This window comes from Ixodes scapularis, unplaced genomic scaffold, assembly GCF_016920785.2.
Source record: "Ixodes scapularis isolate PalLabHiFi unplaced genomic scaffold, ASM1692078v2 PGA_scaffold1__304_contigs__length_218370807, whole genome shotgun sequence".
NCBI classification, from domain to species: Eukaryota; Metazoa; Arthropoda; class Arachnida; order Ixodida; family Ixodidae; genus Ixodes; species Ixodes scapularis.
Window position 1 is genome coordinate 199,519,809 of NW_024609846.1, and position 13,758 is coordinate 199,533,566.

Sequence of the window (13,758 nt, forward strand, 5' to 3'; positions counted from 1 at the left end):
TTTTTTAAAAGCCAAGAAGAAGTACTTGCAAGTATTTCTCAGATGATACACGACTGAGTTTTCGTGCTTTGTCACTTCGCGGAAAGGTGACAAATATGGTTTCTGTACCACATGCGCCTGTGATGTGTGCGTTTCGCATGGCGGCAAGGCCGACATCAAGATACGCGCCACTTTACAGAAGCATCAGAACTATGTTCGTGCCGCAGAAGGGCAGGGCACCATCGGCAGTTTCCTCCGAAACAACTACGAAGACAGTGTGATACGCGCAGAGTGCCTCTTCACGGGATATCTTATTGAACACAACCTGCCGCTAAGCGTGAGTGATCATGCGGGACCGTTATTTCGGAAAATGTTCCCAAAATGTGACGACGCAATGCGCTACGGATGCAGACGTACCAAAGCAACTGCAATTGTTGGGGAAATGGCTGCAGACGCCGAAAGCTCATTGCTAAAGTCTCTAAAACGCCGTGCTTTCTCAATCGCTGTGGACAGAAGCAACAACAGCGGGTCGCAAATGTACCCCATCGTGGCAACTTACTACGTCGAGGAATCGCGGAATGTTGAAAGCAGACTGCTTTGTTTGCAAGAACTCCATGGAGAGGCCACCGGGCGGAAAATCGGGAAGCTCGTTCTAGACGCGCTCAAGTAGCGCGATATACCCTTGGAGAACTGCATTGCATTTTGTGCCAACGACGCCAACGTGATGATTGGGAAAAGAACAGCGTGGCAGCTGTGCTTAAAGAATCCCAGGAGAGTTTTGATAGTTGTTGGTTGCCCGTGTCGCCTTATCAATCTTGCGGCCGAGAAAGGAGCCACCTGCTTACCTGCGACATTCGACAAGGTGCTCGTGGACATCTACTTCCTCGAGAAGAGCACCAAGCAGAAAGACAGGCTTGTCGAATTCCAAGAGATGCACAACACAGAGGTATGCAAGATTTTGAAGCACGTGCCGATATGGTGGCTATCGCTGGGAAGGTGCCTGACCAGATTGCTGGAGCCCTTAGTGAGCTTCTTTCTAAACGAGACAAAGCCAAAAAACCAGCAAACCAGCAGCGTCCATCCTTTTTAGGGTCGTACCAGATCCCCAAAAGAGCTCCACTTTGGGAGAAGATAAGTTGGATGATGTCAATCAAGATCACAAAAAACGGAAGGAGCCAAGAGGCAATGTGGGATGCGACCCCAGCGAAGAAAGTGAAGTTTTCATCCGAGAATACCGGATATGCCAGCTTGACCCGTGAGGAACAGCTGTTCTACTTCCTGACCTCTGACGTCAACTTGGCATATGGACTTTTCTAGAAGAGTGTAATCTCCGTTTTTGAAAAAGTCAACTGTTTACTTCAATCCCAGGCACCTCAAGTTCATCTGCTCCAGTCTCTCTTGGTCCAGCTCCTGAAGGGGTGTCCAAACAGGACACTACAAAACGCACGACTCCGACAAATCGTGAAAATTGAAGCGGGCGCGTCCGCTTCAATTTTCATGATTTGTCGGAGTCGTGCATTTTGTAGTGTCCTGTTTGAACACCCCTTAAGGAACCTTATGGCTAGTTTGTCAACTTCTCTGCCATGAAGTCCTGTGCTTCACCTCTGGAGGTTCCCACCAAGATCTAAAGAACCAAAAAGCCAATGAAGAGCTGGTCGTTGGGAGCCGCACATCGTCTGTTGTGGAGGGGCTGGCTACCAGCGACAAGCAGCAGTTTTTTTCTGCTGTTCAGCATTACTTTTCTGTGGCAAGTGATTACATACGGCACAAATTTCCACTGGAGGATGAAACCTTGAAAAAAGCAGAATTTGCCAATTTGAAGTTTTTGAGCAGTGCATCCTTCAAGAGCCTTGGCTTCTTCATTGAGTCGTTCCCGCAACTTCTGTCCTAGGAGAAGAACATGTCGAGAGAAGAGGCCTTGGACGCCTTGGAAGTGGAATTCGCAGAGCTGCAGGCATATGATGTTTCTGAGGACATCTTAAATGAAGAGAGAATTGATGTTCAGTGGTCAGAAGTGAGAAGAATCACTAGCATTGATGGAAAAGTGAAGTTTGGCAGAGTGGCAAAGGGGATGCTGCAACTACTTGCCATTCCACACAGCAATGCTTAAAGGGACCATGAAATGACTTTTTTACTTTTTCCAGATAACTTTTACATTAAACCGTCAATGTTCACTGAATGCCGAACAGGCATCCGTTTTCGTCTCGGTTTATTAACTTCTACACAAAAAATTAATGAAATATCGACTTTTTCTTGACCGCAAAACAAGCCGTGACGTACGCTGCTTCCGGAACCGGAAGTTCTCTCGGCAGTTGGAGATGGGAGCGTTAGCGGCGACGAGTTGGGGTGTGCCAGTAGGTTCTACTAGTTCTACTGCGCCGATGTCACCGACGTATTTTCTGAATCGGCGCCTCTCATCGCCGCATCGCAGCTGAGCGAAATTCAATGAGATACGTTGCGCTACAGCGACAGCATGGGACTAGTCCCATACGCCGTCATGCCTGTTGGGAAGTGCAGCGAGTCTTCCGGTGACGACTCCAGAAGTTAACCAAACTGTCATTGTTGGTAAAAGGCGGCCAGTGTCAGTCGTTTGCAAAGCGACGTAGATGGAAACAAATTGCCGCGGCGTTTTTCGCGGTCTCGGAGATGCAGGAGCGAGCCGACGTTAAAAAAGATACGTTTGAACTATGAGTGTCAGCAAGAGCCACGTAAATACCTGTTCACACTCGGAGCGGACGCGCGCGTTTGATGGAAGTGCTGTATTCGGGCTGTTGGTAAGCGCTTCGGGACCGATCTTTTACGATTGCAACTCGATACTGACGCGACACTCGGCAAAGAAAGGTTGGACCGGTATTGCACGTGTACCTCCCACGAACTGTTACAGCTCGACAGTGACGTGCAGTCTGTCAGAATAAAAATGGCATACCAATAACAAAGTGTACATACCGTGTTACGAAGGTAATCCATACAGCGTTTATTTCAGCTCTGACAAGTTTTTGAAGCTTGCGAAGTCTGCGACTGCCAGGTCCCTTCACAAGTAAAGCAGTAGGGCCCCCCCCCCCTCCTCTTCCGCTACAAGGACCAGGAGTCCAGACGCTGGTCTTTATGACCCTTCTTGGAAGAGTTTGTGATGATGCAACAACAAAGAGATCAATTCAAAATAAACTAGTGTGCCCCCACCCTCCCCTCTTTACAATGTCATAGCATCTTCGATCAACTCGCACCGGAATCGCCCTGAAACCAGCACAGTGCACAGCGCTCCTCGGTCGTGCAGCGCGATGTCGGTGCAACATCGAGGACAAACTAGACAAACTGCGCCGCGCCGATGCACCGCGGCGAGCTCCACCTTGCGCCACTTCGCGTTTAGTTCGTTTATTGTGCGTAGGCCAGCGCACGGTGCCCGTCTGCTGTCCATTTCTTCTATTTTTTTACTCGCGGATTTGACGGTCCCACAGAAATAAACATCGTGGACGTGATTGTCGATGGGGTCTCGAAGCGGGTGACAATTCCACATGTATATGTTGGCCATCATTATTAGTTCAAGAAAACGGAACACCAGATAATAGCCGTACCTCGCTGTCATCGGAACGCCTCGCGCCGCTTTCCACGAAGTTCGTGCTTTTCGGGCGCTCCTTGCCACCGCAGCAATCGCCAGTAATCGCGGCGATGGTGAGAAGCTCGTCGTCTCGCCGTCAGAAGACCCGAGGAAATTATCTAGTGCAGCTGCGAGGCGTGTTCGTTTTTGCAAGATCGCCATCTCGATAGTCTGCGCGTCTGCTACTCCCGCCATCTTCTCGATTCCCGTTCCTGGACGCAATGCCTGATGGGACTGCCCCCCAGCGCACCGCCAATTTTCTTGGTGCGCGTTGGGGCAACGAAAAGCCGCACCGGGAGGGTGCGCTTCGTTGATCGAGGACGTACGGTGCGCACCGGTGCACTTGATCGAAGATGAAGGGGCGCACCTCAGTGCCCCGGTGCGCACCGGTGCGGATGATCGAGGATGCTATCAGTCTCAATAATTTCAAAATTTCTGAAAAAAAAAAAAAAAAAATTGGACTTTTTCCTTTTTCTTCCTTCCCCCCCCCCCCCCCCCCCCCCCCCCTCCCGTTGCGCGGCGGTCTTGCGAATTGTTATGTTGCTAGGTTACCAGGTATGTAATTCGGCGTTACAAAGAATTGTAAACGTTTTTCATTTTTTGAGACCCCAATATACATTGCGGATGAGCTCCAATGAGTCCCATGGTATAAATATTGCGTTATGGCACATAAAACGAGAATGTTTTCTTGACTATGTCTCTTTAGGTGCTTCCCTCTGCCATGTGAACAAAAAGCAGCTGTGAATAAAGAGGAAAACATTTGTCGCACTGACGTCCTCCCACGGTTTATCTGCCGTGCAGGCCCACTTGTGCGACTTCAGCGCTGGCCAGTGGGTGACCTGCTTTGGCGCAGAGGCTGAACAACTGCTGGGGAACACCGCTGCGGAGCTGGGAGGATTCTTCGAAGGGGTCAGCTCTCCTTTTGATTCTTGTTTCCTTTGAATGACAATGCTACGATCTGCCACTTGACATGGAGCCGTCTCTCGAAAAATGATGGGCCGAGGAAAAGGTGAGGAGAGACAACGAGTGTTTTCATGTAGTCTCAAAGATTGCCTGGAACTGAGCTGGTAGGTTATTCATGTTTGTGAGATGTCACATTAAAACTTGGGTTTGGGCTAGTTGGTCCATTACTGAATAAAAGGTTAAAAAGGGGACAATAAAGAAACACGGACGACAAGACAGGCGCTTCAGAGTGAGATGGCGTTTCTGAAAGGTTGGCTCTGATTGTGGCGATTGAATCCGATGTGGTTTGGGCAATGTGTATACAGCCGCCGACCGATTATTCGGACTTCGCAGGGACCGAAAAAACGTCCGAATAATAGAGCAGTCCGAAAAATCCGCAAATTGAAAAACTTGCCTTTATTACTTCCAAGTGGGCTTAAAAAAAGCCGTAAATAGTGCCTTGCTTCAGGTTGCGCCTGCATGCCTTGTTTTAGGTTACGCCTCCGTTTGCGTTCAGCAACTTTGTGTTAGCTTGGGCGTCATGGTCGAGTACTTTCTGCGCTTCTTAACGACACATTGCGGCGTCAGAAGAACAGATGGGGCCATGACGTCCAAGCCAGCGTTGTTTGAACGAGATGAGAGGTGCAAAATGGCAACTGGCGACATGAAAGTGGGGCGGAGGCGCGAAGTGATGGAAGTGATGGAAGGAAACAAAGCAAAATGATAATAATGATGATGATAATGACGTGCAGCCAAATGGAAAAAAAGGACTAGCATCGCTAGCATAGCGTCACCTAGCGGTAGGACTCAGGAGTATTCAAGTAGCGCTGCCAAACCAAGGCAATTGATTTGCAGCCAACATAAAATTCAAAATGGCCGCTTCTCGGTGGTGTTTGCCGCTGATCGCTCGCAACGATTTGGTCCGAATAATCGGAAGTATCGGACTTCAAGCTGTCCGAGACATTGGTCGTGAATATGCACTATTTCTAGGGGGAAAGTCACGGTTCCTCCTTTAGGTCCGAAATATCTAACAAGTCCGAATTATTGGAGTTTGAAAAAACAGTCGGCAACTGTATACAGTCGCCGACCGGTTTTTTTATAAATACGGTAGGAAAAAAAAAAAAAAAAAGCGCCTGTTTTCTTGTTTGTGTTTCTTTATTGTAAAAGCGCCTGTCCTGTCGTCTGTGTTTATTTAGTGTCCCCGTTTGTTCATGCTTTTTAACCTTTTATTGTGAGGTGTTATTCAGTAAATTGTTGTTAGTCCAGTGGAGTGCATGTGTATGTTCCTTGTGTCTCTATCTTGTATACTTCTTCCTTTGTTCAGCTGGCAAATCTCACAAATATCAAAGATACCTGAGCAAAGTTGACAAAAGATGGCAAGACCATCTTTCGGTGTTGACTGTTTTTAGATTGTGCTTTCAGCAAAATCTAGCTGTGATATTTGGAGTTTTTTCCCTAAAAATTCAAACCTTAATTGAAAAAAAAATATATTTTTCTTTTTAGCGTCTTATGTTTTGTGGTTTAAAGAAAGTTGTAAGCATTGCAAAGGTTCTGCTTTGTGTCAATTTGTGTGTATCAGTTTGAAGCTTGGCTTTTTTTTGTGTAATCACCAGGTAGTTTTTGCTTCCTGCCCATTGTACAGAGGCTCTGAAAGAGTCAGCGTGTTTCAAATCCGCCTCATCATTGTGGATGACGATGTGCAAAGAAGTTCAATTTTATGCAAAAAAAAAAAAAAAGGCCAGAGGAAAGTGAAGAAACGTCTATCAAAAAGAGGTTGAAGGGCAGAATGTGTTTGTTTGTTGTGGTAGGAAGGCTACCTCTTCTCTACATGAGAGCAAAAGACATTCTTTTACCAGTTCCATGAACAAAAGTGAAAATGAAAAAAAAAAAAATATATAAAGAATTTTAAAAGTTGTTGGAGAATCCTAGGAAAAGATACTGGTTGGATTTTTACAACTGGCACAGCCCCAGAATACTAAATTTTAAGGTAAACCTGAATGCAGATTTCAGTGGATTTATCTGGAAGGACAGAACCCTGCTTGTATCTAACGGCAAACTGAATTTTTCAGTTTGCTATTAGGTTCTGTCTGAATATTTGTAAGGATTAATTGAACATGCTGATGAATAAGCACGGGGTTAATATCAGATTGGAATCATTAGTCACTGCACGATATGTAACACACTCGTGGGCAAATAAACTAAGTGAGGATGAAACACAGGAGGGTAAGTCGTTAATATATACATGAAAATTGAGAGAATCCAGTACAGAACCTTGAGGGACCCCGGACGTTACAAAAACTAAAGGCGAGGAAGTATCATTTACAAACACAAATTGAGCCCGGTTAGTTAAGAAAGCATGAATCCAAGAAACTATGATGGATTCAACACTTAGTGAACTTAATTAATGGAGCAGTAGGTTATGTAGTAACAACACTTTGAATGGTTTGGCAAAATCGAGAAGTATGCAATCGAGCTTGGAAACTACGATCAAGAATAATGTGAAGGTCATGAGTGAAAGTAGCTGAGTTTACAGGAAAAGTTTTCCAAAAGCTGCGTTGCGCCGGCGGAAAAAGATGATTTGATTCCAAGAAATTGACGAGGTGTGAAGGTATGATATGGGGGGGGGGAGGGGGGGAGGGGGGGGGGGAGGGAGGGAGGGAGGGAGGGAGGGAGGGAGGGAGGGAGGGAGGGAGGGAGGGAGGGAGGGAGGGAGGGAGGGAGGGAGGGAGGGAGGGAGGGAGGGGGGAGGGGGGGAGGGGAGGGAGGAGGGAAGGAAGGCTCTAGAACTTTGGATAGTATACTGGTTAGTGATATGGGACGGTGGTGAGAGGACAGTGTTGATCGCCAGCTTTGTGTATTGGTACCACCTTTCCCACCTTCCAGTCGTCGGGTAAACTTCCAAGCTCAAGAGATTGTTGAAATATTTTAGCAAGTAATTTCGATGAACATTTTGCAGTAATTTTTAGGAACTTGGAAATAATAGCGCGTCAACTTCCACTGAAGAAGTTAATTTTAAATCATTAATCGCACTAACAATTTTACCAGCATCAAAAAAATTGGGTTACATGGGTATAAATTCACTTGGTTGAAATGGGGGTAAACGGGACGAATAAACGGCCGAGAATGAGTCGACAAATGCCAGGTTGAAAGCCAATGCACATTCTCGTAAATCACTAAAAAGGGATATTAGGTGCTTCTCATTGCAATGGATAGCATTCCAAAACTGTTTTGGATTGTTTGTTAGCATGGATGGCAAGGTTTTAGAAAAGTGAGTAGCCTCCGCTTGTGTAATATCATTTTTGTAAGTACTAGCAACATCGTGATAAGGTTGGAGCACATACAACGACAAACATACTGAAAGCGCAAGTCTTGTTTGGTTTAGCCGATGAATGAAGAACAGATTCAAGGACTGCCATGATGCTGCGCTGGCTGGTTGATCGCCGTCTAAACTTCCAGACGACGTCAGCGATGTCGGAAACTCCCGAGAAAACTTGGCAAAATAGTAGGATTGCCGATTACTGTGAGAAAGCAAGGTCTGGTACTCCTGATCAACATGATTATCATGGCTGCCACATGCCTTTGTTGCGTGGCACTTGCGCCACTCGCGTCAACCCTGGCCTCTCAACAGCGTGCGTGCGTCGAGCTTCACCACTTTGCATCGGAGTGCTTTGTAGCAGCGACTGACCTGGGGGAGCTCCTAGCATGGCATGCAAATTATGCTCTGGAAAGCTTCTTCGTCCTATCTTTTTTAAATCTGAGAAGAAAACACTGGTCTGTATACATTTGAATCAGTACAATAGTCACGGTAGTTCCTGTGCAGCTGTCGATCGAAAGAGCAGCAAACTTTGACGTAACTCTGGTTCCTACACCGCTAAAAAGCAGTGTCACCTTCAAAGCGAGAGTGTTGCTTTTATGATACAGTGCACTCCCTTTAAACGAAACTCAACAATGACAGTGAAATCTGTTCCATTTAGTGATTTCTTAGTGATTTTGGAAAAATCACTAAGAAATCGATTTTTGGAAAATAGCATTTTTGTAGTCTATATGTATTATTTTCCTTATCTGCCAAGTTTCCTATCTCTTAAAGGACACATGCAAAGGAAAGAAACATTTTTTTAGACAGCTTAGATGGAAAAAGGATGTCATAAAACGATTTTACAACAAAGAAAAAAAAATTTTAGAGCTATATTTACGGCGCTATACGAATTTGTAGTTAGCGCTTGCGGGAGCCGCCGCTGGTCACGTGTTAGGCCCGCGCGCCACCGCGCCGCGTCGCCGTTGCATGCTGAGCGTTGTGTGAACGCCGCTTCAACGCGTTTCTCCGCACCGCCGTCTCCGCCGCCGCACAAGTTTGTCTGCTTCGGGCCTTTGCCGCCGTCGTCTGACCGGTGCACAGGTCTATCACATCTGCTTGCGCTTTTTCAGGAGTTTCCTTTGGGCTCTAAAAGTTACTTATTCATCTTAGTTTTTTGTTATACATCAAACAAAGATGAATAAGTTACTTTTAGAGGCCATAGGAAGCTTCCGAAAGAGCGCAAGCACCACGTGACAAATATGGGCCCGTCACATGATAAACAAGGGCCACTTTTCCGCGGCGCCCGCCGGCGCCTGCTACAAATTCGTATAGCGCCGTCAATATAGCTCTAAAAAAATTTTTCCTTGGTAGTAAAATTGTTTTATGATATCCTTTTTCCATCTAAGCTGTTTAAAAAAAATGTTTTTTTCCTTTGCATGCATCCTTTAAGTTCATATTTCAGCCGTAATATTGATTTAAAGACATGTAGGGCACCTGATTTTGCACCCATGTTGATGCTAAAACGATGATGCATGGCTTGCCTCTGTAGTCGATGGTGGGGCGCTCTGGTGGACGTCATTGTCGATCCCCTCTTCACTCTCATCACCATTGCCATCTTCAACTTCCTTTAGTAGACCTGCTAAAGTGTCCTCACGGCAGGTGACAACGTCGTCATCAACAGCTTCATAATCGTCCATTGTCACAGGGCGAGTGCCACACACCTCAGCCACCAAACCGAACTCAGCATGCGCTTCAGCACTGTCGGCATCTGACTCCTCTCGGTCCGTGGCTACTTCCTTAGAGAAGCCTGCATGCTCGAAGCATCTTTGAATTGTCGTAGATGCAACTTCATCCCACGATTGGGCCAAGATGTGGATGGCAGAAGGGAGGCCCTTTGTCCCTATCCATGCACAGCATCATCCTTTTCAGAATGTGGCGACGGTAAAACACCCTCGAATTTCGAATAACACCCTGATATATCGGCTGGAGTACGGCTGTCACATTGGCAGGGAGAAAACTCCGGGTGAATGCAGTTCAGATCGTGCACTTCACCATGCGCTGGACAATTGTCCACAATAAACACAACTTTTCTGCTAAACTCGGCGTCCCTCTCCCTCAACCAGCTTTCGAAAATCGCCCGAGTCATCCAGGCCTTGGTATTTACGTCATACAGTACTGGCAGTCCTTTCACACCTTTAAAAGCTTGGGGTCTCTTTGCTTTCCCGATAACCAGAAGCTTAAGTTTTTTGGGCCCGTCCATATTGGCTCCCACCAGAACAGGGATGTGGTCCTTGCTGTGCTTACCTCCTATGCACTTCTCACCTTTAAAGCTGAGAGTCTTGTTGTGAAGAAGCTTATAAAAAAGCGCCATTTCGTCTACGTTGAAGATGTCGCTGGGCTCATAATTTGAGAGTATATCTTGGAGCTTCTCCTGCTGCCAGTCAGCGCAAGCATTTTGATCCACCGTGGCACTTTCACCTGCTATGGTGTGGAACACAAGGCCGTGGCGCTTCTTGAAACCGCTTAGTCAGCCGTCGCTGAATTTGGAATTTCAATGCCCATCTGGGGTGCAATGTCTCTTGCCTTCTCCTCCGAAATAGGCCCAGTCACTGGAAGGCTGGAGCTTTGGGCACGCTTCAACCACAGGAAAAACGCCTTCTCGAGGCCTTTGTGGTCGGCTAGATGCATCCTCTTCCTACCAGGGGCGAAAGTGGTGCTGTTGTATGCCTTCTCAATCTTTTCACCATCCTTCAAAATCCTCAAAAAGAGTGCACCTCGGTATGCCATGCCTTTTTGCGATGGCCGTCTTCGACTCCTGGCTGCGCTTCACGTCTTCAAGAATTTTCATTTTTTTGCTTAAAGACAACGCATTATGCGGGCGCTTTTTAGCGGTTCCTTCCAAATTGCACGCACGTAGAGAGGGACGCCCGTAAAGAGCCACGCGCGTAAAACGCGACAGACCAACGCCGGCTGAACACAACGTGCAAATCGGTGTCCACAAACAAAAATGCACAGCGCGACTGGCGCCATACCGGATTGGATTGGATTCTGGATAACGACAATAACAAAGTCAGCATGAAGCTCAGTTTCGGTTTCGTTTATCCGTGCTGCCCGCAAAATGGTGTTTCAATTGTCGAGCACAACTTAGTACTCATTTTATAGAAAACCAATTAATTTTTTTAGATTTGTTTCGTTTAAGAGACGTTTCATTTAGCACGTGTCTACTGTACTTTTGGATGGTTGTTTTTGCAGTTTTTGATTGGTTGGGTAGGTTGGGTAGGTTTGTTAAACTTACGGATCACACTTTTATTGGTAGCAGGGGTGGAAGTGCTGCGCCAATTGCACCATTGTGCACCAATTCACTTTCGCTACGCCATCCTGCTCCCAAGCGCACATGTTGCGCCAAAACTAGCCAAGCAAGTTTTTTTTTAATGGCGATATTTATTGGTGTATTTTTCTTTATTGGCCACAGTGGTTTACTGTGTTGTGTTCGTTTAGGTAATTCTGAACCAATACAGACTTTTAGCAATCCGTTACCGCGCATTACCGGAGCCTTTGAAGCATGCTTTTAAGCGCGCGCCCAAGTGATACGGTGACCGCGGGGCGCGCGCTTAAAAACATGCTTCAAAAGCTCCGGTAGTATGCGGTAATGGTTTGCTAAAAGGCCCTATTGCCATGACACCGCCATACCGATGTGGTCGTGTCAATGGCGTGTAAGTCTGATCTCCGAAAATGGCACATGCGCAGGTCGCTTTGTCAAAGTGCTCATCAGAACTCTGACAAACGACGAAACGATGCTTTGATGCATCGTTTCGTCATTTACTTAATCTTTTTTTTTTTTTACAGTGGCATTGAGCATGACTGAGTGTATTCGAAATAAACGAAATACCACACACACGCATTAAATCGCCGTAAAGGCTCATACAAACGCTCGCCGCAAAAAACGCACATCCCTTTTTTTTTTTTTTTCTTTTTTTTTTTTTAATTGCATTTATTGTGTGTCTGGGTATCCGAAAGTGCATCTGGCGGCCGTGCTGCCATTCGGTTATTGACGTGTGTGGTTGAGTGTCGGGTTTTCATTGTGTTTCCGGAAGTGGCCTCTTCACTGACGATGTCGGTGGCTAGAAAGTGCTCGTTTAACCCGGACTGGACGAACCCGAATATTTAGGAATATGCAAGTTTGATTAAGCCCGTGCAAAATGATCCTTACAGTGTTCAATGCCTTGTGTAGTACCGTAATGGTCTTGTCTATTTAATCGCCTGTACAGTGGTAAGGGAATTTCACCCGAAATTGTCAGGGAAAACCTGGAAAAGTCTGGGAATTTCAAAATAATATTTTGCTAGACACCCTGTAACTCATTTAGAGATGCAGTCACGTTTTCATATTCAAGTGGTGTGCTAACTGACGTTGGCATCTGCTCCAAGAGCATCAGTGGCTGCTTCAAACCAATGAAGGGGGCTTTTAGCAAGCACGGTTTACTCAAAGAAACTGGAGCATTATGCGAGAAAGCATGAGACGAGCGGCACATGTCTCATTCGATTTGTGCCATACTCTCTCTTTGCAATTCGTGGTTTAAACTTTGACATTCATGTTTCTGTTTCATTTTTTTTTATAGGATCACGAGAGATTTGAAGAGGCTGTAAACGATGCAGCGTTCCGAACCTTCATCTTCAAATTGCGGACCAAAATGGAAACCTACAATGTAAGGACATTCCTCCGCATTGCATTTGCTTTCATGGCATTCAACGTAACGCTGGTACAGTGTGTCCCTAACAATGTCATACTGTTTGTTAGGTCATAGTAAGTTCTGACAGATCAAAGGTTAGAATGGGTAATGACTGGTCAATGGTGACAGTGAGTTGTAACAAATCAAAGGTCAGACTGAGTTATAACGGATCAAGGGTTAGAGTGAGCTGTAAAGGCTGAATCTCACACTTGTGCCTGACTGTGAACGACTGCACTACGAGAGGCTTTTCAGCTGCTGGTGAATGACTAGATGCACTGCACAGCCAGTTGGAAGCAGTCTCAAGCAGCTTAAAAACCTGTTGTGGTGCGGTCGGTCACAGTCAAGCACGTGTGAGTTATGACAGATCAGGGCGAGTCGTAACTAGGACTGTCGCAAACTTTTGTCGAAGCCGAGGTTCGACTGGTTACCTTCAAACTTTTTGCAAAGTTCGACCAAGTTTGACTTATGGACAGTGTTACTTGGCTTCTACACAAAGATTTCGAATTTTGACACAAATCATTTAGACTGGTTTATTTTATAATTCATAAAAAGATTACCGATGTTCACACAATATAAAAAAATAAATGGGTACTTTTAAAGCTTTTGTTAGTAATGTCAACCAGCGATGCAATACACTCAATAAATATTGCACTTTTCCTCTACCAGGTGGTGTCAACTCGTTTTTATATTTTTGCGCAGCGCAGAAAAGTCTAACTTCAATCAAACTTTTGTCGAACATCACGTTGGAAGTTCGTAAAAGTTGAACTTGGTCGAACTTGACCCGGGGCATCCCTAGTTGTAACAGATCATCCCATCGAACCACAAACAGCAAGTTTTCAACATCTCACTGGTTCAACAAGTGCATTCATTAGCTCAGCAGTGCCACAAGGCATCCACACATGGAACAACCATTTCGAATCCATAGTCACCACTACTGACAACACACTTTTCCATGAAAAACATATCTTGTTTTACAGCAGGAGCTGTAATGGGGGCCCTTCCCACCACTGGAAATGACACGTCTGTTGTTGATGTTGTTGTAGTTGTAGTTGGTCATGTAGGACGTCCGTCGTCCATCTTGCCAAATTCTTGAAAAGGATTGCCCGCCGAAATTGAACCCAGGTTCACTGCGTGTGAAGTGGGTGCATTTTTCAGAGAACCATGCCACAGTGTTAATAACCTGCTTTAAGCTTAAGGTTTTTATAGTACCCACTGCATGC

At 45.9% G+C, this 13,758-nt stretch overlaps 1 protein-coding gene across 1 annotated transcript in view; it reads left to right on the top strand.

The window, feature by feature from the left end:
- The window catches only part of LOC8030957 (replication protein A 70 kDa DNA-binding subunit), a 61,228-nt gene that overhangs the window by 43,421 nt on the left and 4,049 nt on the right, over positions 1-13,758 (top strand). The window contains exons 14-15 of the mRNA XM_029978539.4: positions 4,376-4,483; positions 12,428-12,514. Coding sequence (XP_029834399.3) covers positions 4,376-4,483; positions 12,428-12,514 — 195 coding nt within the window. The remainder of the gene's footprint in view (positions 1-4,375; positions 4,484-12,427; positions 12,515-13,758) is intronic.